The following is a 27,456-nucleotide window of genomic DNA, read 5'->3' as shown; positions in this document are numbered from 1 at the left end:
CCCACACTTAATCCTGCAAATAACATAGAAACCTTTGAAAGAGCTGCTAAGAAAGCTACAAGCTGGAGCAGAGCTAACAGAAGAAAAAAAAAAAACGATAATGGTTTTATCATAGTCACCCACACATCTGTCATGTTTAAAGTCCAGCTCCCAGTGTGCAGACCAGATCAAGAGAAAACTGTTCCTGTGCAAAAGCATCTACACTCTCTCAGGCTTTTATTTAATCATACCAGTTCAGTACATAGTGATCACTTTGCACATGTATGACCTCTACTTCTAATCCTTTGGAACTACTCGAGTCAGAGATCAGGTTGATTTAATAGTAATAATAATACGTCAGCTAGAGAGCTTTACTTCTAGGTGAAAAGAGAGAATACAACACAGATTGTGCAGTGAAACAGATGTTCTGGGATGTTGGAACAAAGCCAAAGGATAGACAATATTTAAGCTAAACTCTTCAAAGTACTAAAATTGGGAGCAATTTGTTAACTAAAAAAGGGTCTCAAAGCCAACTGTAGATAAGAATCAATAAACTCCCTCCTGTTAAATTGGAGGAAAAAATGGTTTTGACTTCAAGAAGCATAAGCAATCTGTTTCTCCTAGATTGTAAAGCTTAGCATTTTTTAATGTTTATTGTTAGAGAGAGAGAAATAAGTTTTCTCATCATTATTTACTTGTGCATTAACGTTTTTATTGTCCTAAATTTAAGAGGAGGAGATGTATCATGAATCACTTCTATATAGGACAGTCTTGGGGAACAGATCTTTCCATCTTGTAAAATCTGAATGTCCTGTGTAAATATGTTGATATGAAATGTGTGTTTTGCTATCTCTCGTCTGAAATGTACATTTCTATACATTATATGCAACAAGCAGCATCATCCTCATTCTTTACTTTGCAGAGAGTGAAAATGTCAAAAGTTACATGTGAATTAATTACACTCACTGAAACATATGCCTATTAGAAAATGCAAACATGGTATGTCTTGAGTATCTTAAGCTTGAAATTTTTAAATGCAAAGAAAAATTTGGCACATAATTTATTGCTTTTTATGCATTCCACATACCATAATGACTTAATAAAAAGCCTTTTACAGATATACTGTGTAATGCACATTTCATATCAAACCTAGAGAATTAAGTTATAATGGTTATTTTTACTGTATTGGTAAAAAAGGTTGTTGATAAACCAGTTCTACTGGAGAAAAATAAAAGTAGAGCTGAACGTTTTTGTTCTACTACCGCTCTTCAGAAACAGCCCATACCACTGTTTGCCCTTCACTTTTGTATAGTCTCTACAAGAAAAAAAAGGCAACTTTTGACATGTCCACTACACCTTGTCCCATTCAAGTTACATGAACAAAAAGGTGACTTGCTTGCCCAGATGTTTCACACACTTATGTTGTCTGTTAAATTAATGTCTTTTTTGTAATATATATTTAAGATTTATAATAAAAATGAAAACATGGTTTCACACAAAGAATAGATAAGTTTGTAATTACAATGGAAGTTTAACGTGCATCCACAATACTATGTTCTCCTATGTGTTTTCCCCTCGCAAGCCATACCTAAACCGTTCTACTCTTCACTCTGGTTCACATGTAGCTTTAAAACAGCCAGCTGTGTTATCTAATATGCTATTGTTTCACTTGTGATGCTCTGTGTTTTAAAAAGTATCAAACTGCAAACCATACATAAACTGAAAGCTCTAATTAATAAAAAAGGAAAATGTTAATGCAATGAAAGAGAAAATTTAGACATATTACTCCCTCGGTTGTATCCATCAGATTACATAATGGACTACATCTACTATGAATAGGCTTTCTGCCTCAAGTATGATCAAAAGATGTCATTTCTCATTAGAACATCCTGAACTGTATATTTTTTACACTTTCCTCAACATCAATCACTAAAACTGTCTGTGTTTTTCCATAATGTCTATCTAGTTTGTGTTTCAGTGCACATCCTTACCAAGATGCTAAAGCCACAGTGGAAATGCAGTTAAATCCTGTTGACAGCAATAATAAAACATTGAGCATGCCTTGTTGCAGAGAACTTCATTATCACTTACAAATAAACAACAGTAAAGAAAATGTAAGAAAAATGCTACCTGACAGTTTCTTTCTCCATACAAGTCATTACATTATGCCCTTGACATCAATGCTATCATTCTTGCTTGAGCCAAAACTAAATATTTAATATAGCTTTCAGCTAAACAAGAGATCACTCTAGTTATGGCTGGGGTGTTTCAGTTTGCAAAATGACAAAGAATTAAAATAATTAATAAATAAATAATCAGTTCAGACAACAGAACACATGATTTATCTAAGGTCCAAGCCCCAAAAATCCAGTGAAGAAATCTGTCAGTATCCAATAAACTGCAAGAACATATCTAACATTGGATTTTATTTTTTAACATTGAAAATGGTGTCCAAGCTCTAAAGCAATGCTGATATGCACCTTGTTTTATGCCCATGAATGTTCTGCAGCAAGTTTTTTTGGTTTTTTTGCAAAGCAGTATCAGCAAACAGAAGCAATTGCACCATAAACATGAGTAACCTCTAAATTATCCATAATTATATTTAATGAAAAGTTCCTTAAAGTCCCTTAGTTACCTTCAAATGACATAGTGTTAATAATTAGCTTATCATACTAAGCTGATTTCTCAGCGGCTTCAGTCTCCTGTTCAGATAGTTTCTCTTCTGACAGTACTGTCATCCATGGGGACACTGAGCGCGTGATGGTTTGTTTGGCCAGATTGTAGTGGTTTATGACTGTGTAAAATTTCCCTCGAGCACTGGAGTCTTGCTCGGAGTAGTAGTTTTCCAACCCAGCTGGAATGCACTGATTATTCTGAAAAGAAAATCCATCACTTAGATTACAGATACAGCCCCATACACACTGAAAGTAGGTTAGGGGTTTTTTTTTTCTTTTCTAGTCTAAGCCAACATTCAATTTCTGTGAGTCAAGATGCAACATACAGCAATTAACTACAGTGTTGTCCTACTGTGTTCAAAATGTTCTTCCCTGCAATCCTTAAACTACTCCTGCATTTGCCAGCAAGCCCAGTCTGGTTTTATATGCCAGAGTAATTAACATACAGAAACATGCTAGCCTGAAATTATTTTTAAAAGGACTCAGTCTCTGGTTCCAGCCATATTTTGCGGTTTTTTCCTCCCCACCTAGTTCCAAATGTTTGGTCTACAATTACAGATGTCTGCATCCCACTGTTAGATTAGCTTCAGGCACTTTAATACTGTGGTTTCAGTCTGAGGGACAGAAATTAATACAGAAATATTGGTGCCAAGATATGAACAGTTTTACAGCCCAGTAAACAAGTCATACAGGGAACACATTGTGGGTGGCCGAGCTTATGTGCAAGTGTGTACACACACAGAAAATACTTCACTCTTGGTTGTCAGAAAGATGTAGCCAACAGCAGGCTTTTAAAAAGCTATCTTTAGCTGTAGGACTACATTATTTAATCTCCTAGAAGTGTAAGAGCACAACATAGAAACTGCTAGATGCTCAGAGCTTTTGAAAGTGAAATATCTGATTTAGAGAGTTAAATACTAAGGAGGATCCAAACTTTGCTGTCATCTTAAAAACCAAAGTGAATGTGCACGTGCAGTGCATTAGTCAGCAGTTATCCACTAGCAACCGTTCCAGTGATGATGCAGTAATAGGCAACGAAGCAGCTAGTTGCACTGAAGGAAAAAATTGACTTAGACGTATCCTGTGACCACCCCCCCCAGGTTTTGCTTCAGGTCATGGGTCTCTCCGCAGGCCCTCTGCCATCTCTGCCAGTCCAGACAGTCTTGCCTGATACCTCAGACTGCTGGGGTAGTCATCTGCGCAACTAAATTGACCCTCTAAAATATAAGCTATGAGTAGCTGCAGCTTGAGGAAAAATAATCATTTCTACTCAGACTATTGTAAAAAGAAACAGGCTGTTCAGTCTTCCTGCTTCCAGCACTGCAAGACCAACATTTATAATACTACAGCACAGCAACTTTGAACTGTTACTGTTCTCATAGAACTTGGCAAATGAAACTTAATATCGGAAATTTCTGAGCACAAAAACACATACAAAAATGCCATGGTTTTTAGGACCAGATGCTATCTATCTCAAATGTGTCCACATTTACTTTTGGGTTGACTCTTGTCCTTGTTAGACCAAAAAAAACAAACACCACACCAAACCCAAACAACCAAAAGTGGCATAAATAAGCACCACTAACAACAGTTTCAAATGGTTTAAATCATAAAGCTCAAAATGACTGGGGGAAAGATCCAGCAGACCGTCTTGGCTGAATATAAATTTTGCATCCTAAAAATGTTAGACTGAAAAAAAGCATCAAAAGGTATGAAAGAAAAAAGCAAGACTTGCCAAAACAACAGGCCTACAGGTAGTCTTATGAACCTGCCTGCCCCCAGAGAATACAATCCTGTGGCAAATTTGACTGCTGAAAAGAACAGTCGCTGTCACAAGACTAACAGTCCTCCCACGGAGCTAACACCTCATCGGCTCTAACCTGCTTGTGTGACAGAAGCCTCGATGTGTGTCAGACTTGCAATAGTGCTCAAAGTTACCACATCCACCCAGGTTCAGTTTATTTGTTACCTTTTTGTTAACGTAGCAACCAGGGCAAATCTTTCCTCACAGTTTTGTCTGAAGTAGCGCTAGAAATCAGATGGGATTTAACCCCGGCTAAGAAGACACTTGTGCCTATTCAGCACTGTTTAAGTCAACAGAGGTTTCCCCATGGTCATAATCATCTTATATGCCAGCTGCAAGCCTGGGACATAGATTTTTAAAAAAATAATAGTCCAGGAATCTGGCATACAGCTATTTGATACGCATGTTCACCTACAACAACCATGCCATCTTCTAGAAGTATCATCCATGCTTTATCTGGGATAACTGACACTACTTCTGATGTGATAAAATGACTAAGTACATAGACACAGACATCTTTCTAGTGATTATTTCACCTAGTCATGGGATGTAGTCACAATTCTAAATATTTAAAATGGGGGAAGGAACACAATCCATTGATCTAATGAAATCTGCCAAGGAAATTGAAGCAAATATAATTATTAGCACTGAAGACAAGCCAAGATTACTGCCAGTCTAAAAAAACCGCCACAGAATCTTGTGTTGCTTTTACAAGCAATTTGCTTTGTAACAGGCAAAATGACTCAGTAATGTTATTTTTTTGTAGTTACAAACACACACAACATCTGACAAGAGCCTAAAGAAACACACAGCAGAGTTTCCATCTTGACTGCATTTTTGCTCCCGGGATTTCATGCTTCTAGAAAAGACAGGAAAAACTTCCTCTATTACTCATTGTTCTTTGTGTACTGCCCAAGGACAGCCCCCCTTTCCTTAGCTCTTAATCAAGGCAAGCCATGCAGCACTCAGGAGTGACTGAGCAATGGGAACTGGTGCCGATTCTCACCCTGCCACTTGCCTGAGACCTTCAGCTTATGCAGAACATTCATCTCTGTCCTTTTTATTTGCTTCCGTGGTTCCCAGGTGAGAGAAGTAATAAGGAAGGCCATGACAAGACACTGGGATGCTCCAGAGTGAGTTGCTAGTCTCTTGCTTCTTTCACAACCCTTCTATTTCAGAAATTGATTATGGGTTAAGGCCTTTGATGCCAGAGAAAATCCTGGTTTCCAGTCTGTATCTGGCTGTATTAAGATGACTCCTTTGTTCCCTTGACATAAAGACCCCAGTGGTATTCACTTATAAATAGTATCTTCTGTCACATTAACTTTGCTGGGTCAGTAATTCCAAACTCAATAGATGATGGTGTTGTCTTTAATGCATTGAAATTACTTTATTGTACTGTCCATGAGTCTGACAGAATGCAGGTGCCCTGGCAACGAAAGCTAAAGGGTAACAGATGCAGTATGGAGCATACTGAAGCCCTGGAGAAATTCCTCCAGGATCCAAGTGCACTCAGGTCTTTGAGAAAACTCTGGTGAGTCTCACCAATAGCCAGTAAAGAGTGCTTCAGAGAAGCGATCTACACAACAGCAGTATTAGGGCTGTGTCAGAAAGCTTGAGCAAGCACAAAATTGAGGCTCGAGCAGTTTAAGATTGCTATACAAAGGAAAATAAGCACCTTTTTAAGCACACCTTCAAGCCCTGGATGTCTAGGACAGCAGAAAGGCTGAAAACACTGAAACTTTTGGAACCGCTCCATGTATGAGAGCATCAAAGCAGAGAAGAGTGAGTCTGACTCACAGCTGTGGTAGTTCAGCCTTTATGCAGAGATTCCCATGGTACCAGGCTTCCCGAGGCAGGGGACACCTTTGCCCTTATCCAGAAAAATCACATCAGCATCCAAAGACAGAGGACATCCAGGCAAGAGAATGCTGCTGAGTTCACCTGAAGCACGAAGCCAGTTCACAGAGACATTGGTCGCAAGGTGACAGACTACTTCATCTCTCTTAGGACATCTGTGCCAAGCTATGCCATTATGTATTATGAACTCTCCCCCAAAAAGATGCAAAGACAACAAATAACAAATTCACGTCAACACTGCTAGTTTCAGGCCTTGTGTCATTTGCCAACATGTTTATCCTGTAACACTCTCAAGAGTTACACGACCAAAGATGCTATGTCTCCTGGCTTTATGCCATCAAGCAGCTAAGAAACAGCTTCCACAAAACCCAACACTGGGAGAGAGTAATAGTACCACAGCCCTGTGTATGTGCTGCACCTTAAAAACAAAGCATGAGCTATAGGATGTTCTGTGTCACTTCTGTTTCAAACACAGGGCCCTAAGGAGAAAAACCCAAGCAGATTCTGTTCACAGTGTAACTGAAATATAGCTAAGAAACTGTTCTCTCCTTCAATATTTGCGACACTAGGAAGAAAGAACAAAAGAAGCCATAAGGCGGCAATTGAAAGCAGAGGACAACATGGTATGAAAGGAAGCAGAAGCAGCAATCTGTTAATAGACTTTTGACAGGAGCACATAACTGGCCATTCCTGTCAAGACAGGATCACATCAAGATAGGCTCAGTAGGGATGCACAGTTCATATCCCAAATTGCTCAAAGCCAAGCAAAAGCTTAGAGAAAAAAAAAGGCTATTGTCCCATGAGACATGAGCATAGCAGGATTTCAGTGCTTGTCTGAGACAACACAAAAAACCAACAGCAGAGCCAAAAGCTGGATCTCCTAAGTTATAGCTGAATATTCTAACCACAGGATCTTCTGCCCTTGAACCAAGGGAAAGCAGTAACCTAATACTGAATGCTTGGAGCTAAGTTAATCCAGCAGGGCATCATTGATAATAATGTTGGACTAGATTCTTGTAATATATTTATGCGCCTGAAGTGACAGAATCAAAAGTCCTGAACAGGATCGTCAAGGCGTGCCGAGGCAGCCATTCCTTGTTTAATCCTTTTTAAGATCATACTAGGTACCCATTTGATTCATTACATAACTAAATATTCTTAAAAAATTAGAGGGAAGAATGCCATCATCACTGTTACTTTTCTTATCTAATTACAGCCAAATTCAACCCTGCTAAATTTACAACTGAGAAATCAATGTTACCTTTCTGACTTTCAGCCCAGGTCATAGCTGAGGAGCCAGCACTACCATCTCACACAAATGAAGTGAGCCCCAGACTCCCTTTCGGTTAGCACTAGGATTTTTTCCAGTAAATGTGTTTTCCCTTTTTTGGCATCACTTTTGGCCTGTGGCAGTAGGGCTCAGAGGTCACCGTTCTAGAACAAGAAGTTCTTTCTACAAAAATAACCCTAAGGTAACTCTGCTACTCTTAATGAGAACATCATTCTACTGTTTTTGACGCATATTCCAGAGTAAATTTTTTTTCCTCCAGGTTTTATCATTCTCTTCTTTCTTAAGACACATGAACTTGGAGGAACATGCAAGACTAAACCATATGATCAAATAAATGAGGGCTTTGTCCAGACAACTGCAGATAAAGTAGGTTTGAAGGACACTGGTGTTGGGTCTTTTGTTATATTTTCAGTGTTTAAAGCATTAGCAAAATAACATTATGGAAACTGTGCAATAGTACAACCTCAATTATAAATTAAGCAGAAAGAAACACAGCAGGAAGCACACTAACGTGTGAAAACAAACTTCTATGCAATACAGCATGACTTAACCAAGGTTATGCAGAAAATACCACAGAGAATATTACATACTCTCCCATTTTTCTAGAATGTGTACACAATTTTACCTTGAAAACAAATCCTTCTGGACAGGTATGATCATACTTGTAAACCTTGTAGACTACCAGAAATACAACACACGTTAAGAATGCAAGGGCAAAAAGGACCAGCACAGTTACCTGTGAAGAAAAACAAAACATGCTTACGTTAGTAATGCACTGCTTATTATATTGCTGTTTGTTACTATAGGCAGCAGAAGCCAGCTATCAATGCAGTTAACAGTAAAATCAAGCAAAGGATAAAAACAGATTCTTCATTATTGAGGGAGAACAGGGAAGCAGCACATTTAGTGCTTCTACCTCCCCCTTCTCAAAGAAGTAAGTGGGTATCTGGTCAGAGGCCCATTGCCTCTGTACTGCAAGGCTTTTTTGGTTGCATTTCTGTTCAGCGCACACAAGACCAGAAGGACACATCAAAGTAGTGTGGGTCTGCTGCTTTTTCAGTATTTGGATGATGTAAGTGTAAGTCTAGTTTGTGTCAGCTGGTATGCATGTTTGTTTTCCCTGCGCCTGTCCAAGAGTGGAGTCAGGTGACAGTAAGTTAGCACAGGTGTCATCCAGATAATACAAAGGTGACTAGCAGGGCAAGGAGAAAGCAATGTCTGCCCTCTCGTTAGGATGAGAGTTTGTTACACCTGCTATGTATGTATGGATAGTTACACCAGTAGTCTGCATGCTTGGTTGCTCAATGCTCCTTAATTTATAGGTTGAAAGAGTCCGTCTTCATCACACAGAGACTGTACAGAAGTAGTTCACTGCCAGATCCATAAGGGAATACACCATGTTCAAGATAAGGCTAGCCTTGAGAAGTTCTGTTGCAACTCTTTCCACAGTGCTCACAGAGAAGCCTTTACAGACTGCATTACATGGCACTGACTTTTTACCTCCCGGGTCCTGAATTTGGGCTGGAGGAAAATCCAAGACACACCTTAAGTTGAATCTGAAATCAGTGTTAGTATCAAGCTAACCTTTCCCAAGAAAAAATTCCAAGCAGCTGGAGACTGGCAGCCTTTTAGGTGAGATGAGAGAGCTACCTCTAGAATTACCTCACCCACTGACAAGAGAAAGCACAAGATTTTGACTTTGCAGTTATGCTGCAAAGCTCCCTAATTCAGACCCGTTTTTGTGGAAGGTGTGAGCAAATAGCATTCATTACGTGGTTTAGTGTCCCTGATGTGTGTTTTTATTATTCTAAAGCTTCTACTGATAGACAAATGAGTAGCTCAAGATTACAGAGTAAGAGCGGTTGAGCTTTTTTTTATTTTTGTCAAGTTAGAAAGAAGCCAGGATGTGCTACGGCATAAGAAACAGTAATAAACAGAAAGAAACAAGATTATGTGATTAATTAATTAAAGTATAATATGATCTAAATTTTAAAGAAAAATGAGTAAGCTACCTATACACCTCCTAAAAAGAGAACTTTGGCACATCAGGGTCAATTATGCAAACAATTGAGAACGCAATAAAAAAATTTGTAGCTTTGCCTCTTGGTAAGAAAACCCACCATACACTCCCTTTATGATAAACCCCAGAACTAATAGGATTTGCAACACTGCAAACTGTGTGTGACAGTGGGACTAGCATACTGAAAGACTGAGATGAACTTTTAGGGACTTCTTATGCTGGGGAAGCGAACTTCACCATGGGCAGACGACAGCGAGTGCTGATTTCCTGGCTGAAACAAGGCTGGGGAGTATCATGTGCTGCTGAAGCCAAGGATTTCATCAGGATTTTTGTTAGACAGAAAATAAGGGGAAAAAAAAAAAAAAAGGAGGGCTGGAGGAGAGGCAGAGAGAACTGCAGATCAGAAAGTAATTTGGCAGAAGAAATACAGATATTAATGTAACAATGCCAATAAAAATAAGACATGGAGCAAAGGACCTTCCTGGTTAACAGCAACATCTTCAGTTTCTCAGAACAGTCACTGGATTACAAAAAAAAAAATATCAAAACCAAAAACCAAAAACCAACCCAAACATATTCTTAATCACCCTCAGAAAACCTCACACTGACATAAATTTTAAATCCAGCTACTCTTTCCCCAAGTTTATTACTCATTTGCATACACAAAGGTTAACATGGATAGATCACTCTGTCTTGCCAACCTCATGTTTTCTGCTCACATGTCCCATGTCTCAGTATGTCCTGCACGAATTCAAGAGATAAAGTGCATTTTCTTTTCTGGTCATCCTCTGTGGCCCAGTTTAGTAATGAACAACGTAACCCCCGCTCCCCCCATTCCTGGCCAAACTATGCCCTACCTCAGCCCTTCTCGTATGTTTTTAATCGGGCCTCTCCCTTTTTTTTTTTTTCCTGTGGTTAGTTGGGTTTCTTCAGAGGTTTCTTTCTGTGTTTCCTCAGCTATCTCACCCACACACATGTACAAGGCCCTTCATATTCCAGCTTGGCCCAAACCCTGCATCCCATCTTCCAGTGTTTTCCCCTTCCCAAAACTGTAATGAGCCTTATTCTCTGTTCTCCCACCAAAATTCTCTTTGCACTCCAGGTTCTAGAAAAACTGACCTTTCTCCCCTAAGCTTGCAGTTCCCACTTGGGGCTCCTTGTCTGAGCTCTCTAATGCCTTGCTGGTATCTCCAGGTCCCGCACACTGCCTGTGTCACGCTGTACCTGAATGCAGATGCCTGGGTTACACCTGCCCCACCAGGCCAAGGCGCCCCAGCACAAGTCTGCGGCCCTGTCTGCCTGTGGGGACATGGGCCCAAGGCCGCCTTTCCCCACCGAGCTCCATCTGCTGCTGGGCAGCACGGCAAGATGAGGAACCAGAAAGGAGGAAGCACTCCTCATCCAGACCAGCACCTCTACAGCACACATGTGGCCTGGCCCAAGTTGCAGGTTTTGGGTGATTCACTTCCCACTGACTCAAAGTGTATGTTACACTGTTCCTTTTTCTCTGCCAGTCACTGCTCTTTCTCTTAGAGCAGAAAGGCAAAAAAGAGACTAGAAAAGATAAAATCCAGATGGGATTATTGCTGAGGCTGCCCATGCCCTACAAGATGTATTCCACACAGCCTTTGACAAAGGCTGCTCTCTCTAGGAGCACAGGCCTGTGACATGAGATACAGACACCAAGCAGAACTATTGCTATGGTACCTATCGATTCAGCTCACATTTGTGTCCTCCACAGATAGGAGTAAACAGTTTAAAATGCTTTGAAAAATACTGTCAAATCTCAAAGCATTTTAACCATATTCCCTGGCCATCCTACTAGCAGGGAATAGTAGAACTGTAACATTATTTCCCAGTTATAACCGTTCTGACATACAGATGAGGCCTCAGGAACATACTGTAAAGCTAACAAGCTATTTTGTAGTTCAGACCAAATATTAGACAATAGAAAAAGATCTGTATTTCCACAGTCACTGCAGGATCACTCTCCAAGCCTCTGAAACTGTTCTGGAAAGTAATTATGTTTTTTGAAAGAGGTCAAAAGCCTAGTGTTGCATGCATTGCTGGAGCCTGGCAAGTTGCAGAGCCACAGTCTCAGGGCTGACTTGCTGAGACATGGAGCATTTACCTGTTTCAGCGACCTACATGGAGCTGTGAGTTCTCACTGCTTGTACAAGTCAATCCAGCATGGTTCTTCCGTTGCCACACAGTAAGCCCCTGGGAAGAGCTCTCAGGGCTCCTGGTTCATAATTCTCACTGAATCTTTCTCCCTCACTATTTCCTAATTTTATTAATTTTGGTATTAACATGTAAATTTTTACTCTCATTATCTCCAATAGTTCACAATCACACTCCATTTGCAAATCCCTAATCAAGTAAGCTCTTGTCTCCTTCCTATTAGGAGAGAAGCTCCCTTCTCTTACCATCCTTCAGGATACGAGTAACTTCTATTTAAGTAAAAGACAGTCACACATGCAAATGACACAGAAAGAAACCCATCACTGGATTCCAAGGTGATAGCAATCACCTGTTAATCCAATCCACTTCTCCCTTATAAGCTGAAAATTATTCTCTTCCTTCTAATAGCCATTTTCCTTCGCTCTCATAATAACCCACCACTGATGGTCCACAATTCTCAGAACCCCAGGTTCACTTCTGAACCTGAGGCAGTCAGCTTCTCCACTGTGCAACCCTACCTCTCTGCCTCACCTTCCGAGCCCTCTCCTCCAGATGCCTTTAAGAAATAAAAACATGGAAAGAGGGAAGGTGACAAGCTGCTCTTTAGAACACAAGCACTACCAATGCTCTCGTTTTATTGCTTCCTCCCAGAGCAAGTTTGCACACTCACTATAAACTAAAGGGAAGTTATTCTCTTCTTCCTACCGAGGCACTAGCAGCAACTTTGCCTCTTCCCCTGTTCAAGATACAGGAGGATGCAATGCATGCGTAAGCACCACTCCCTCTCTTCTGGAAGGAAATCTTCAATCTCTTCTCTTTGCGGTAGCCAGCTGGCTGAGTGTAGGACCCCACACAGTGGCAGCAGAAGTCTTTTGAATTACTATGATCATTCACTGCCATGTACATCCTCCAGAACTCCAAGGTGACTGACTGTCACACCACACGAGTGATGGGCTTTTAAAATATTTTTTATGAAATAACTACAACATGGCACAACCAACCATTTCTTTTAACTAGGAACTCAAAGTGTGGTTTTGTTTTCATCTTGAGAGTGTACTTTAAAGTTGGTTTTAAGGGGATCTGGCAGCAAAACTAGGTGAACAGAAAAGATGACAAGATACTATGTATGTGGCAGATTTTTTAATAGATTGGAAGTGAAGAGCAGAAGAAGGACAATGTCTAGCCAGAAGCCATTACAGTAATCGAAATGAGAGATGACTAATGAATGAACTAAGTGTACCCACAGCAAAAAAAAAACCTGTCTTCAGACTCTGTAAGCATTTAGCTGAACAAATGAAACTCACTAGATCTGACAACTACACTAACATGTAAACCGCTTGTGATAAGGCCTTACCATCAAGATCTGCTAGATCTTCCCAATCAGTCCGTGCTACAGCTGCAAAAAACTGCAAGCTGTATTTTCTCTGCCTGGCTACTGTAGTCTCCTCCTTCCTCACTTTGCTAACATTTATTGTGTTCCCTTTTTAATCAAGCCCAAATATTACAGCAAAATTCCTCAATTGCACCAACTGTGCCTGCTTCTCTTCATACCCCTTCCTGACTCCTGTCCCTTTCTGAACAAATTACAAGCCATGTTTCAAGGCATGCACAAGTCTGCCCCTTTTGCTCCTCTTACCTCTATCTCCTTCCATCCCCTTTTGCTCCTCTTACCTCTATCTCCTTCCATTTTGCCTGTATCCCACTGTCCCAATAAAGCCTGGATGCCATCTGGTTTTCCTCTGCCTTCACCTCCACTTTCCTTGTCATGCCTCCTCCTTGCCTGAAATTCTTTTGTTAACCCACTCTTACTGTGCTGCTTTGCACTGCCTTCCTTCACGCTTTTCCCTCTGTCGTGCCCCTTTCAGCACACAAACCAACCTAGGAGCATTCCTGTTATTACAAGAAGTGGAACTAAAGTGGAACTAACAAGACATGCAGTAATTTTCACTGCTCAATCACTGCCACTCAGTCACATCTCATCTCTGCTCTACATCTATGCATTATCTGTTTTTAACTGCAGCCTCTTGGGAACACAACTTTAATTTCTGATATGTCTGTAAAGTGCTACACACAGACTTAGTGCTAGCACCAAACAAAAAGAGTGAAGACATACATTTATAGAGCACCTTTCATATGAAGTGATTTACAACCAATTTATGCTTTGCTCACCAGTGAAATGCAAAGCCTTCTGGGATGAAATACAGCAACTCTGTATAACATTTAGGACAGGAAATTAAGATTATTGCTATCCAATTTAAACTACAAGAGAATTTTAGGCAGGCAGATTGTAATTACAATAGATTGTGTCTGGCTACATCCTACAGACTAAAATTCATAAAACATCACACTGACTTCTCTGCAAATGGCCGTGACCTCCATTTCACCTCTCTCCACTAAAATCCTGCATCTCCAGCTGCACGATGCCCTCTACCAGCACGTTAGAGAACACTGAAATCAGCCCTCCGCTTCCCCTAACATTCCTGCTTTTCCAAAATTATATTCTTGAATAGTTTGCTATTACCTGGGCCTGTCCTAGAATTTTACATGAAAAATGCATCTGAAACAATGCACTTGAAGCTTAAAAAATGTTCACTTTGAAGTAAATGGCAACATGAAAGAAAAAAGGAATAGTCACATCTATACATGCAACATTTGACTCGTATTCATTTAAGGAGTAATCCAAATTATACAGAACAACTTGGTACAATTTCCCATACTTGCTGTGGGAATACACATACATATACAAGATGACTGGTGACTCAAAACACAACCAGGTGCCTCATTTCAGAAGAGTATTTCTAACATCACGTCAGTCATTAGCTATATGACTGGTATCTATCTATTAAACTCAACTTCTTCACCAGAATGTTCCCATCAAAGCTTTGTGCTCAAAGAGGATGATAGTTTGGGGGTAAACTACAGAAAAAGCAAGAGAAATCAAAAGACTGTCCTTCTCAAACAGAGATGACAAAGAGGAAGAGAGAACTGGCTCGGATGCTTACCTGGAGATGATTGGGAGTAGCAGCAAGAAAGGCAGATAAGGTTCATGAAGGACAGTAACTGAAAAGAAGCTACAGACCCAGTGCTTATTAACAGCAACAGTGCAAGACAACAGAACCAGCCTGCAAAGAAGTTCATTAACGAAACCTGAGGGAAATACTGTTAGACAAAAACAGGTTAACAAGGCAGTGGCCTTGAGTCTAGCACCATGGCTTAACACAGCTGTTCAAGACAGTGTTCCCATCATCCTCCATCACGTGGCACCATGTATTAGTTTCTTAACTACAGAGATCTGAGGAAGCAGTTCAAGAAACCCTGTGGCCCTGAGATAAGAACCTTGTTACCTTCCCATACAAACCCAAAAGATATTACTGAGGCCAGGAGAAAGGCTGGAAAAGGTTACTACAGAAGAGGAAAGGCTATTTGATTGTTACATCTGGAGAGACCCAAAACATCTTCTGTGTCACCAGTGTCAATGGTTCTGCTCCAAGAAAAGGATTTCCAATGGATACAATGGCAGAGGAAACCTGACTTAGAGCAGGGGAGCTGCTGTTAGGCATCCACTTTACCTAAATCTTCCACCTCTGACTGTAAAAAAACTCCTTTTAGCCAAAAATTTAGCAGGATTGTCAATGTTGTATCAGATTTAGCAGGAGGATTGTCACTGTTGTATCAGAGGATTATCAAACATTTTAAAAAAAGGAAAAATGACAGTTGCCATGCAGTTAATTACATCAATTGTTTTAAAATAGCAGTTACACTGAAAAAAGCAATCTCCTTTCTTTTTCTTGCTTGAAGTAATAACGGAAAAATTCAAAGCCTGCCAAATGCTTATACTTGTTAACAACTTTAATCCTGTGACTAGTTCTACTGAAGAAAACAGAACTACTCGTGGCAGTAAGTACCTGTCACTCTTCCAACACTAAGTGACAGACACAGAATATACTTAAGGAAGTGATATCCTGTACAGGAATCAGCTGACATCTCATGCACCTAGCAGACTTTTTAAGTGGGAGCAAAGAACTACTCAACACGCAGACTATTCACACAGAAACAAAGAGAGAAGTATTTTCCTTGTCTCTGATTATTTTTTGCAGCAGTAATAATCATTGGTATTACTAAAAACAGGTAAAAAAAGCCCTGAGGCAGAAATATGTTGTAAAGGATGCCCCTTTAAGACAGACCAAAAGTGGAATATTTAAATAAATTGCATACATTCTTTCAGTCTTCAAATAACCAAGTAAAAACTGCAAGAACTGATTTTTAAAGGAAGTCTCAATTTCTCTTCCGTAACCTCATGCGCACATTTCAACAACTGTTTGCTACTTGATAGTACATGGCTTGCACCATATGGTCTTACCACAGAAATAAGCTTGAGGCTTTGGCTCTGCAGTTAGATGTATGTAGAGATGTCAAGGATAAAGTCTGAAGAATTGAATTGCCTTTGAACAGAACCAAATGGTTGAAGGCATACCACAGCTTGCGTTTATTTAAGGGCTTGAGATTTATTGGGAAACGTGTTTGCTTTCAAAATAATACTGAATGTTCTTTATTCAGGTTTCCCCAAAGACAGAAAAAAATCTGATGCTTTGATACAACAGACATTTTTTTAAATTGGTGTGTTTGTGCACAACTGTCAATTGTAGCCCAATTCAATGGGCGCCAGAACAAATATCCCACAACAAAATCCAACTGGAGTTTGTAAAAATGCTGCTCTGTCAATGGGGGACGCAAAGGTTTGGCCTTGGGTAACTGATACCATCAATTTTCTCCTGCAATAGCTTCTTCCTATGTCCCGATTCATAAGACTCCTTTGAAATGACATTTCCAGCTTTGTTGTGTTATTCTGTACAGCGTTCAATTTACAGAAGAAAAATCTGCTACATTCAAAGTTGCTTTCCAGATGTGAAGGACCAACTCCCCACATTAGCCTACGCTGTTCAAAGAACAAAACCAAGACTTCTATTTCTCAATGAAAAATAATCCTCAGTGAAAAAATCACATCTTCCTTGGTGTGGTTAGTGCCAGAGAACTAAATTAAGACAACAGGGTTCTCAGAATCAGTAAGTCTTCACATTCTTCTGACAGAGTCTGATTTGAATTCAGAATGTGGCTTCATACAGGAAAATTATACTTGCAGTTTTCTTTGTAAACATTCTCAGTTCTGTTGTAATAACTGTGGTAATGTGGACTGAATACAGAAATACATTTTATAATTTCTTATTCACCCAGCTGCTAAACCACCAAATGATCTCCATGACATATGCACATGCTGTAGTTGCTTCATTTGTTATAATGTATAATTTCTCAAGAACAGCTTTAGATGATCTGCACTGCTGAATCCCAAAAATGCAATCTGCTTTGTCCTTATTTAAGGAGTACATCTTAGAATACACATGTGAATTATTTGTAAATATGACTGACTTTTTTTTTATTTTTAGCACAACATTTGGGCTGTGTCTTGTGGCAAGCTTATGCATTGGTGATGTACAATATTAAAGTAATTAAAATGGCATCTGAAGCTTTTTTCATGAACACAAGCCAAAGTCAATATCCCACCAGTTAAATAATGCATTTCATAATTATAGCAAATATTTAATTTTCAAACAAATATCCTTTTGCTCTCTCAGAATCAACAGCAGCAGTTAACATGATGGTTCACAATTAATAAGGACCCAGGAGAAAACCTCACACAATCAGTACTTTTCATCTACATATTTATGAAATTTCATCAATTATTCATGTAATATTTACTACTGGGAGTGGTGAATATGACAATCATCCCTGCTGGAGAACCAGTCAGTTCTCTTTAAAATGTTGCAAGCAGCGTAATTCAATTCCAGAACTGTTATATAGAGATTAAGGGACATTTTTAGGACCTGAATCTTCTGCATGAAACTATTGTTTTCAATTAAGTAAACCACAATTTTCCTAACTGATCAACCCCCACACTCTTCTTTAGAAGCCTAGACTTACAGCCACTGTGTGAATCACCCTGCAATTCCCAAGAGATACCAAATCATACTGAAACCTCTCTCTGATGCAGTAGTTACCTAGCAGCAAAACCTAGCAACCCTGTAGTATGAGATTAATCCCAGAGTGATCATCATGAAGTAGTATCTAAAAGATATTTTATTTAAGTATGCCATCCAAAGGTATATAAAAACACAACGCAAAAATGTTAAAAGTTTCTAAATGTTTAGCTATACCAATCAGAAAAGACTACCCAACAGCACGACAAGCTATTTATTTGTTGTTCAGCGAGGTCTCATTTGCTCAGCTCTCCCAAAAAAGACAGAAAGAAACCAGATCTACAAAGGGATGCGCAAACATTTAGATGTGACTAAGATATTCAAAACTCTTCCTTACCTAACATTTAAAGTTCGAGTGATGAAATCCCTTAGTCCCTACGGCTAGTGGGTAAGTGCAAAATTCCTCAGGTATAGGTCCTGCTCAGTTGCTTGGAACCAAAGTCCTAGCAGGGTACTCAGACTAAACACTTTCTGCCCTTTCTCTTCTACCATGTAGTAAGCATTTGCAGATCACCTTAGTGTGTGACCAGGACATGCACAAAAGACAGCCAGACATAAGTCCTCCTTGTTCTGAGCTGCCCATCTGCATTTTACCCAACAATATATAGTGCACAACCCTCACCTGAGAGGAAGGGGATTACTCTCAAGGACTAGTACTATAGTGCCAGGAAGAGAAAGAACATTAGTCAGAATGTAGCATTTTCCCTGAGGGATGGGATGTCCTTGCTCCAAATCAGGGAGTAGAAAAACCTGCAACTAGGTTTCTCACCTCCTTAGTAAATCCCTGCCACACCCCATAACATCTCTTATTAGCTATCTGGGGTGGTTCCCCACACAGCTTACTGGGAACCTACATGCTTCACTCTATGGCTGACACCTCCACCAGGTGACCTGCACTTAAAACATTTGTCCTGGCAAGAGTCTGCACAGTTCCTTTGCAAACGTAGCCTAAAGTCTCTAATGCCTCCTTGAGCCTTCCCTTTGTTTAGCATGCTCCAATTCCACAGAGTGCTGTATATACAATTCTGAAAGGTAGGCTTGGGCCTGGGCAGCTTTTAGAGGCACTGGTCAGGCACAACAGAACTATAATCTTTGGGTGTGGCCTAAAACTCCTATCATACAAAGAGAGGTTAGAAGTGTGCAATATAAAAAGAATCCATATCTTTACTGAAACGCCGTATTTCTCCCTCCTACTAAACGTTAGGCTTTCCAAATGCATTTGTACTTGTGCCCTGAACAGTGTGGTTGCCTACTGTTTAAAAATGCTTTGGCATCCTTGGGCAACATGCCAAATTAACAGCCCTGAAAAGCTGTAGTCCTCCTTTGTTAAGAGAATAGCTAGGAAAGCATGAGCTGAGTGCCAACTTTCATGTTTTGCTTTACTTACACAGAGCAAGAAAACCTATCCTCTAGTGAGAAGGGGGAAAGGTAATTCAATCCTTGCACCAGTTAAGCTCTCAGCTTTCCTCTGGGACTACTGAAGGGAGCAATAGGGGTGCAGACACTAAAGAGTAAATCTGAGTCAGATTCTTGCTGAACTGCCATCTGCCACTAACAGTCATCACCAAGCTGTAAGATGCAACTGGACCAGGAAAACAGATAGCAAAGAGCTCTGGTATACATCCTTGAGCTGCCAAGTCATACATTTTAACTATAAAAAAAATACATAATGAGCTGTGGCAGTGCTTTTAAGAGAATGGTTTGGCCACAGTGAAAAATAGGCAGCCAAAAAGAAAACAAATACTCTTGTGGTTCTTGTCCTTCAACACTAACAGGAGCTTTATCCACGCCATGAGAGATACCTGTGTGCAGCCCACATACATGCTGGCCAGTCACGTTCCGAAACCCACACGGTGACAGAAGTGCCTTCTGAATTCATCTGCCAGCAAGGGATTACAAGCAATAATTCTGCAAGATTTGCTTTTGCTTCTAATTGCTAAATACTGAACTATTATATCATTGTATTTATTTTTCTCATACCCAGCTACATACACAACAGCCACTCAGTTACAGCTAGTTCTGACTACATTCAGCAATTGATTTTAGGGACTTGTGTGGACACAACTGAGTCTTGAACATCTTCAGATAGCACTGCTTACCTTAAATCTTTCTGAAACCCCCTCAGTGATGCTGATTGTGAATTCAGCTATTTTAGGAGTACGGAACTTTCCCTTCTTGCGATCAGGTTCATATTCTGTTTTCGTTTTGACCACAACCTTTAAAAAAAACAAAACAACAAACCAGAATAAAAAAGCCGTCAGCTGAAGCCAGTCACAGGAATCTTCTTTATTCATTAACTCTTCTTTTCCCTGCTTACAAGTGTGTCTAGCACAGTAATGTTTTTTTTTTCCCCCCACTTTGTGTAACTCTTCTTTGGAAGCTGTAAGTTGTTAGTTATTTTTCCTGTCATAGCAATCATCAACAGAATTATCTCTCAAAGTGGTTCTGATAGACCTACAGGAAGACTTGTTATGCAGCAGTTTCACAAACATTCAAATTTTTCAGCTGTGGTGGTACTGTGCTGCTATACTAAGCAGCATGTACTTAGTTCAAATCCAAATCATGAAACTTCCTGCTTTGTACAGTTTGAAAATAGCCACCTCCATTTGCTTCAGGAGATCCCGTTAATAGGATTTCAAACTGGTGACCGATGAGATGGTGATTGAAGAGTGCCCACAGAAATTTAGCAGATGATGATGCTGCCAGTAGCCATGTTCTTTGGTGGCAGGATTTTGAGTTTAAAAGAAGAGAAATGACCCATCTAGTTGCTATTCACTATGTGCTAGACTATGGCTCTTGGCACTCTTATTTTTAACATCTAACTTTTAAATTATCAGCTGCAAGCAGCAAGATGCACACAAACCCTTGTGTTAATGAGATTTCTTGAAACACCTAGGGCTCTAACTTCAGTTTATTCCTTGCTATGAGCTACTGCCCCAAGCTACACAATTTAGCACCTTACCTGTATTCCTAAAATATTCATTACGTCAGTCATATCTCTAGTGCTCTCCTAGGCATTCTAATTGTAAAAAATTCTCACATACCTAACCTATTTGCCTCATTTTTGGCTTCTGCAATTTTTCAGGATCTTTTTCAAAGTATCACTCTTAAGATAGGGTGCAGTTTATTGTGTTGGCAGTGCTATTAAGAGTTGCTCCATTTTCTCTGTTGTTCCAAAGAATAAATATCTAGACTCTTTTAGATTTTTAGAACCAGATTCTATCTTTAGCACAGCCCATGGTATCAACAGCAGCTACATTATTCTGAAATTAAGATTGTGACACTTACAGGTAGCCAGACAGTGGAATTAACGCTTTGGGTTTCCTCTCTCCTCACTTCCCTGAAATGGTATCTAGAATGTGTAACTGTACCTAGACTCAGTACCACAAAGCTTATTAGACACTTTTACAGCATTACACATACACATGCAGGACATAGGTTTAGAAACTACTATACCTATTTTCAGCTATAATTAATAAGATAATAATTATTAACTATTTAACTTTACAACTGCCCAACAGCATCATGGAAGTAAACTGCCTGAAGATTCCTGGAATGCTTTTTAACATTTTACTTCCCTTCCTCCCCCCTTTATGTTGCATAATCTCAGGCAACTCAAATCACATTCAGCTGACACTGAACGTACAGTTCTATCTGCTTGGTTATGTAATGTCTTCTTTTGTTTAACATACCTAAATATGCATTTAAATCAGTTCACCCCTTTAATTTAGAACCTGTCAAAAACCTCAAATTCTTAGCACTGTAGTCACTACCGTTCAAGAAGTTATGCTTCAGTGCCATACTGGAGCCTTGTGAGTAAAAAGCATAGATACCTGAAGTATGTACTCCTATTCATTATACATGAGTGTCTTCGTACTTCAGAATTTGATCTGTGTGTCAGTCTTAATACTGTTTCTTTTTTTCACATCAGTTGCTCCACAGGCTTTAAGGCTGTAGCAACCAGTAAAGACACACTGACATGACTAACCGGATAGTTACAAAAAGCAGCCAGTAGGACCAATAAATACGTTTTAAATTTTTCCCCCTCTATGTTTGCAAAAGGAAAGGAAAGCCAATATACAAATAAGACAGTGGAAACAGTAGAAAAGCCAATCAATTATTCCTTTATTTAAGCTTCTAGCCTAGTTGTGCATTTGCTTTCGTTCAAGGCAAATGCCGTGAAGGTGGGAGGAGTTCCACCCCATTCTAGTAGGAGTAATGAGGCCGGCACAGAACCTCCTGGGTTCATTACAGAGGCTCTGCTCAGGTTAAACCTATTACCGTACAGGTCCCTAGTTCAGACTTCTGCTTAGCAATGCAGTAACATAACAAATTCCTTTGGACGTTGGTCTTTGCTAATCAGTTATATCCAGTCACCAGTTGGCAGGGCTACCAGACACAGTAAGACTTAACTTGTTTTAAAGCCTTAGGGTGCAATTTTGTCCTCAGTTACAAGATTTACACCCATGTAACCGAGGGCAGAAAATGGACCCTCAGGCTCTCTAACAGCTGTTAAGGCTTATTGCGTTTATGTCTGCCAACTGGTCACCACACACAACACAGAATGATGTTGATAGCAATTAAAATGGAGGTCACAAATTTATTTGTATTGCCTACAAGCAACACTCTACCAAGGCAAATATCACAAGCTAAAATTCTTTACCCCAAGATAAGATTATGTGAAATTTTTTGACCTATAAGGAACACGCATCTACCAGTTTATCTAGAAGTAGAATTGAGCTCAGGCAAGACACAATGCCAAAAATAAAAATCAACATGAAGATATTACTGACCACTTCCCAGATAATTTTTTTTTCCAAAGACTGCAAAGCTTTTTTGCCAGATGCCTATGTGAGAAATGTGCAAGTAAGTATCCTACTAAAACAGGGTACTGAAAAAACAGAATATTGAAGTATCTGAAAAAGTATCCCACTACTGTATGCCTTACCTGTAGTAACACTTAGTTAACTGAATTCTTTATTGTGAGGAGAATAAAAATATTTACAGGCTATCATATCACCTCCCTACATCCTTAAAATTAAATCCTTAGTAATCAAGCCATGTAATGAGGAATCCAGGAGGTACATTTCCCTTCCAACTTGTGAGCAGCATGTTCGACCGCTCCCCTCCAGCTACAGAGTATCTGAATCACCTATCTGGATGGTTTTGAACCCTTTAAGTCGCTGAGGAGAAAACTCAGTTGCTGTTCTCATCTCGTTATTTCAGCTTGTCTGGGGCTAGCGTTAATTTCCTACTGAAGCACAGAAGGCACATGGAAGTTCTTTCTCTCTGTAGCCAGTCTGCCCATGCACATCTTGCAGAGAAATAAAGCAGTGCTTTATCCCCCCCATTAGGGGGGCTTTTTCTGGGTGGAGAAAATTCACGTCATTCCCAGAGAATACATAGTGCCTTCCAGATACAGAAAAGAAAGATAAAGAATAGGAAGGGCTATAACATTACAGCATAGAGAAGCTTACATGTTTATGTATTTCATACAGCAGCACTGAAATCTACATATACTTCTTGCTAACGTTTCCCACTGCTTTTTAATGCAAATCACTACTACTGGATTTTCATGAGATTAGCTGCTAATTTTTTTCCCCGGAGGGAACCAACATGCCTTAAAACACCCCGTATTTCTTAAGATTTCCAAGCCGCTCTTTACACGTAACCTATTCTTTTGTTGTTTGCCTGAGATTTGGGTGTGATTCTCCAGGGTGGAAACTAAAGCCTACTGTACCTTATCAGGAGGTGGGAACTGGAGCTGATTGACATCCAGGGGTGTGATCAGGGGGATGGTGTCAAATCCATCCTCCAAAAGGGGCTGCTTTGTGCTCTTCTCGCTGAAATTATTCCCCAGTTTCACCATTCTTCCAGGATAGAGGGATTTTCTGCTGGCACACACACACAGGCACAGAAATGCAAAACGTCAGAAACTCGGGATGCACCAGACCTTTCCCCACTCCCCTGGGTAAATATCTTACGGCACAAGAAAAAAAAAAAAAAGAAAAAGAAAAAAAATACGCGTTGGTCACTGTGACTCGATTACATTTTGGCGTTTCGGGAGGTAAGGAAGATGGCCAGCGCTTTCATTGTCAAAGTTGAAAAAAAAAACAACCAACCCGAACAATAAAAAAAAAAAACACAAAACCCCAGCAAAGCCCCAACCCGCCCCCAAATCCCCGACACGTTAGCCTGCTCCGAGCGAGGACGTCCCGCGGCGCGGCCCCGCTGCGGCATCGCCCCTCAGCCCGCGGGGCCGGGCGGGCTCCGGTGCTGGCCCCCGCCCCGGCCCCGCCGCCGCTCAACCTCCCCGCCCGTCCACCCGCCCAGCGCCGGCTCCCCTCGCTGCCAGCCCGCCCCGGCCGCGGAGCCGTGCCCGCGCAGCACCCCGCGCCCTTCTCCCGCCGCGCCCCGCCATGGCGCTCCCCGGCCTCCCCTCACAGGGGCAGGGGCAACGGCCCCCCTCCCCTCCTCCGCGGCCGCCGGGCCGGCCGGCTGAGCGGCGGCAGCGCCGCCGCCACTCACCGCCGCGGCTCCCGGCCCTTCCGCGAGGGACGGCGAGGTGCGAGACAGCGGCCCCCGCCACTCACCGCCGCGGCTCCCGGCCCTTCCTCGGGGGCGGCGAGGCGTCGTTCCGCCGCGGCCCGCGCAGCAATGGCGGAGCGGGGTGGGGGGGGGGGGGGGGGCGAGGCGGCGGCTCTCCCTCCGCGGGGTGACTCTGGGCGGCCGCAGAGCCTGGGCCGTGACGCACCCGCCGCCTGGCTGAGGGCAGCTCTGGAGCAGCAGCAGCACAAAGGCGCCCCGCGGGGATGAGGCGGGCGGCTCCCCCCAGCCGGCTACTGGCGCAGCGGCAGCAGGTGGAGGAGGAGGAGGAGGAGGAGGCGGCGGGGGGACGGGACGGGACGCGCCGCGCCGCCCTCCGCGCCCCTCCCCTGCCGGAGCCGTACGGTACCGTACGGCACGGCACGGCACGGGGGGAGCCGGCTGCCCGCGCCCTGCGCTAACGGCTCCCGGGGCGGCCGCCGCCCTGCCCCTCACGGCAGCCCCTTGTCCCTGAGGTAGGGGCCGCCCCCCCCCCGCCCCAGGGGAGCCCCGGCGGGGTGAGCCTCGGTCCCTCGGGCGGGGAAACTGCGCTAAAATAAGGCGGCGGCGAGGGGGCCCCGGCCTCGGCTTCCTTCCCCGGGGCTGGGCGCCGGCTGCGTGAGGCGGGGAGAGCCGGGTTGGGGGGGGGGGGGGGGTGTATCACCGGCCGGCTAGCTTCGTCCTTAGCGCCTCTGGTTCTTTTTCCCCTCCAGTCGTTCCTGCAGGGAAAGGACGAGCGTACTTGTGAGGACGGGGAGACCGGGTTTGCTCCCTGCAAAGAGGGGGACGCGAGTATCGGAACCGGCGCTCGCGTCGCTTGGAGGTAAATGCGTATTGCAGGGCTGTGCGGCCCGAGCGAGAGAGGACATCTTACGATCTCGTCTGTCTTAAAAAAAAAAAAAAAAAAAACACACAAACGTGATTCGTATGCAGTGTGCTGTCTCTATAACCCAAGGCAACCAGCACGCTCGTTTTGTAGTCTTGCAGGTGCATTGTTCCCAGCGTGTGGAGAGAAAACCACTGTAGGCGATGCAACAAGTGACTTAGATGGTAGGCAGCTCTCTCGGAGAGAGGAGAGGCAGACGGGTGCTCAGCCTAGAGCCAGTTTTATGCTTCAAAACCAACCAGCCTCACAGATGATAGCACGAGCAGCCCTTCTTTTCTCTTCTGTGCTTTGAGCAAGCACAGATTACAGGCAAAATATTGTAAAGTATTAAAAATCAGATTGTAGAACTTGAAAGTGACTGCAATTCTTATTTCAAATTTTCTTGCTGTCAGAGCATCGCTATGTTAGTTTATTCTACCATTTGGACAAGATTTGTCTTGGTACCACGAGGGGCAGGGACTAAAGGTTTGCTTGTGCTTGGGATTTCAGTCCACAGAAATATTTAACAGTGCTGATGCAAATGTGAACTGCAGATAAAAGTCAAACCGTGCTGATCACAGCTTCTTTTACCCTAGGAACTGATGTTACAGACATGGCTTTCCTGCTTTGCATTTAACAGCACCAGATACTGGCCATTGGTGGCTGAATTTGAGCTAATTCTAAAATGGGCAAGGTCGTAATGTGCGTAGATGGACAATACCAGAGATATTTCAGCAGTGAGCCCTTCCACAAACAAGTCCGAATTTCATGTCTTTCATGGGAATTTAGGCTTTTCTCTGCAGACCTAAGGGTTGGGTTGGTTGGTTTTTTTAAACCTCAAAAAAAACCCTTATTTTTGTGAGTATTGTTTTTAAGAATTTTATTTTGTCTGAAAATCACATTAGCCATCTACATCCTTTTTTGGCTCTCAGGCAAGCTTTTAATGTTAAGAGTGCAAATGAAACCTGAGTTCAACTACAGTCACTAGAGAAAGTCCTGTTGTCTTCATTGGAGTCACTATTTCACTCACTTCACATGTGAGAATCTCGGTGAATCTGGTGCAGAGTTAATGACAAAAATGTACTGTTTAACATCCTATTGCTATAAAAGTAAATCTCAATCTCACAGTTAAAAATGATAATAAGATTTAATAAGTCTCCTAAAGAAAGATGCTCTGGTTCTTATCATCTCTTTTCCTTTTTTCTCTGGCAAATAATTGATTTTTTTTACCACCTCCTTTCTTTCTCACAGGGCACAGAACAATGGATTTTCCTTCATTGGCTTTGTTTTTTTGTCATAAACATCATTGATAATGCTAGTGTCGTCAGCACAGTTCTGGGAAGTACAACTTAATTAGTTAAACTGCTGGCTGGGTAACTACCTTTGCAGCAGCCAAGTAAACATACTGGAAGATGAGAATGATCAGTGGGCTGATACTTATTTTTAAAACATTCTCAGTTGAATAGGTTACTTCAAAAGTAGAATAGAATACTCCCAAACCAACACAAAACATTTTCAAGGTAGCAATTGATTGTTGTATCTCTGAATTACTGAGCAAGCAGTTCTGATTTTGTTGTTGTTGAAGACCATACCAAATAGATAAGAGGAGGACTCTGAAGTAGTGAACTTAACCTCTGAGCATTATGAGGGCACCAGCATTTATACACCTCTCGATGCCTTATTTTTGCAGCCTTACATGTTCAGAGAATCTAGATGCATGTGTCTGGCAGATATGGCTGACATTCAGTCATTGGCTCTCAATACATACTGATTTCTTACATGGTTTGTTCCAGTTGTCCAATCCAAAATGCATTCCATCTCTCTTTTTCCAAGGGCGATGGTCTGTATAGAGGCCCAGATTCCCTTCCTGCCTGTGGCATAAAGCAAGTCATGTCTCTGACTATGGATCGTCTTGTCTATCTCATTTATTTCTCCTATCAGTGTTCTGTTCTGAGTAAATAAACTGTAAAATAAGTTTGTCTTACTTGAGTAACATTTCATAAATCATACTTGGATGTGTTAAGTAGAAAAAAAAGTTATTCATTTTACATAGAAAATTGCACCTGTAAGTGGAAATGAAGGGGTTTCTCAGAAAACAAGAAGCACTTTAATTATTTAATTTTGGCAATGCCCTTGTGTTACAGGCAAGTGTTATTGAACAGAA

General features: G+C 41.5%; 1 protein-coding gene across 3 annotated transcripts; it reads right to left on the bottom strand.

The window, feature by feature from the left end:
- Positions 1-630: 630 nt before the first annotated feature.
- On the bottom strand, positions 631-24,760 carry NSG1 (neuronal vesicle trafficking associated 1). 3 transcript variants are annotated; one of them, XM_049794794.1, is made up of 5 exons: positions 24,436-24,760; positions 23,583-23,736; positions 19,942-20,058; positions 8,235-8,345; positions 631-2,852 (listed from the first exon to the last, which is right to left on the bottom strand). In XM_049794794.1, the coding sequence occupies exons 2-5, from the start codon at positions 23,709-23,711 to the stop codon at positions 2,652-2,654; spliced, it is 558 nt and encodes a 185-aa protein (XP_049650751.1). In that variant the 5' UTR covers positions 23,712-23,736; positions 24,436-24,760; the 3' UTR covers positions 631-2,651. The 3 variants fall into 3 exon arrangements, with proteins under 3 accessions (XP_049650751.1, XP_049650743.1, XP_049650760.1); XM_049794786.1 differs by having other exon boundaries at positions 23,583-23,733; positions 24,436-24,756; XM_049794803.1 differs by lacking the exon at positions 24,436-24,760 and adding an exon at positions 24,371-24,386 and having other exon boundaries at positions 23,583-23,733.
- Between the last annotated feature and the right edge of the window lie 2,696 nt (positions 24,761-27,456).

Source organism: Accipiter gentilis, chromosome 3 (genome assembly GCF_929443795.1).
Source record: "Accipiter gentilis chromosome 3, bAccGen1.1, whole genome shotgun sequence".
Taxonomy (NCBI): domain Eukaryota; kingdom Metazoa; phylum Chordata; class Aves; order Accipitriformes; family Accipitridae; genus Astur; species Astur gentilis.
This window is presented reverse-complemented; position numbering and strand designations above follow the sequence as displayed.

What these genes read in the sequence shown, in the direction of transcription:
- NSG1 (XM_049794794.1), bottom strand. Translation starts at nt 23,711, where the DNA reads ATGGTGAAACTGGGGAATAATTTCAGCGAGAAGAGCACAAAGCAGCCC. An exon ending in AGTTCCCACCTCCTGATAAG is followed by an intron (nt 20,059 to 23,582) that starts GTACAGTAGGCT and finishes TTTTTTTTAAAG; the next exon opens with GTTGTGGTCAAAACGAAAAC. An exon ending in GGGTTTCAGAAAGATTTAAG is followed by an intron (nt 8,346 to 19,941) that starts GTAAGCAGTGCT and finishes TTTTCTTCACAG; the next exon opens with GTAACTGTGCTGGTCCTTTT.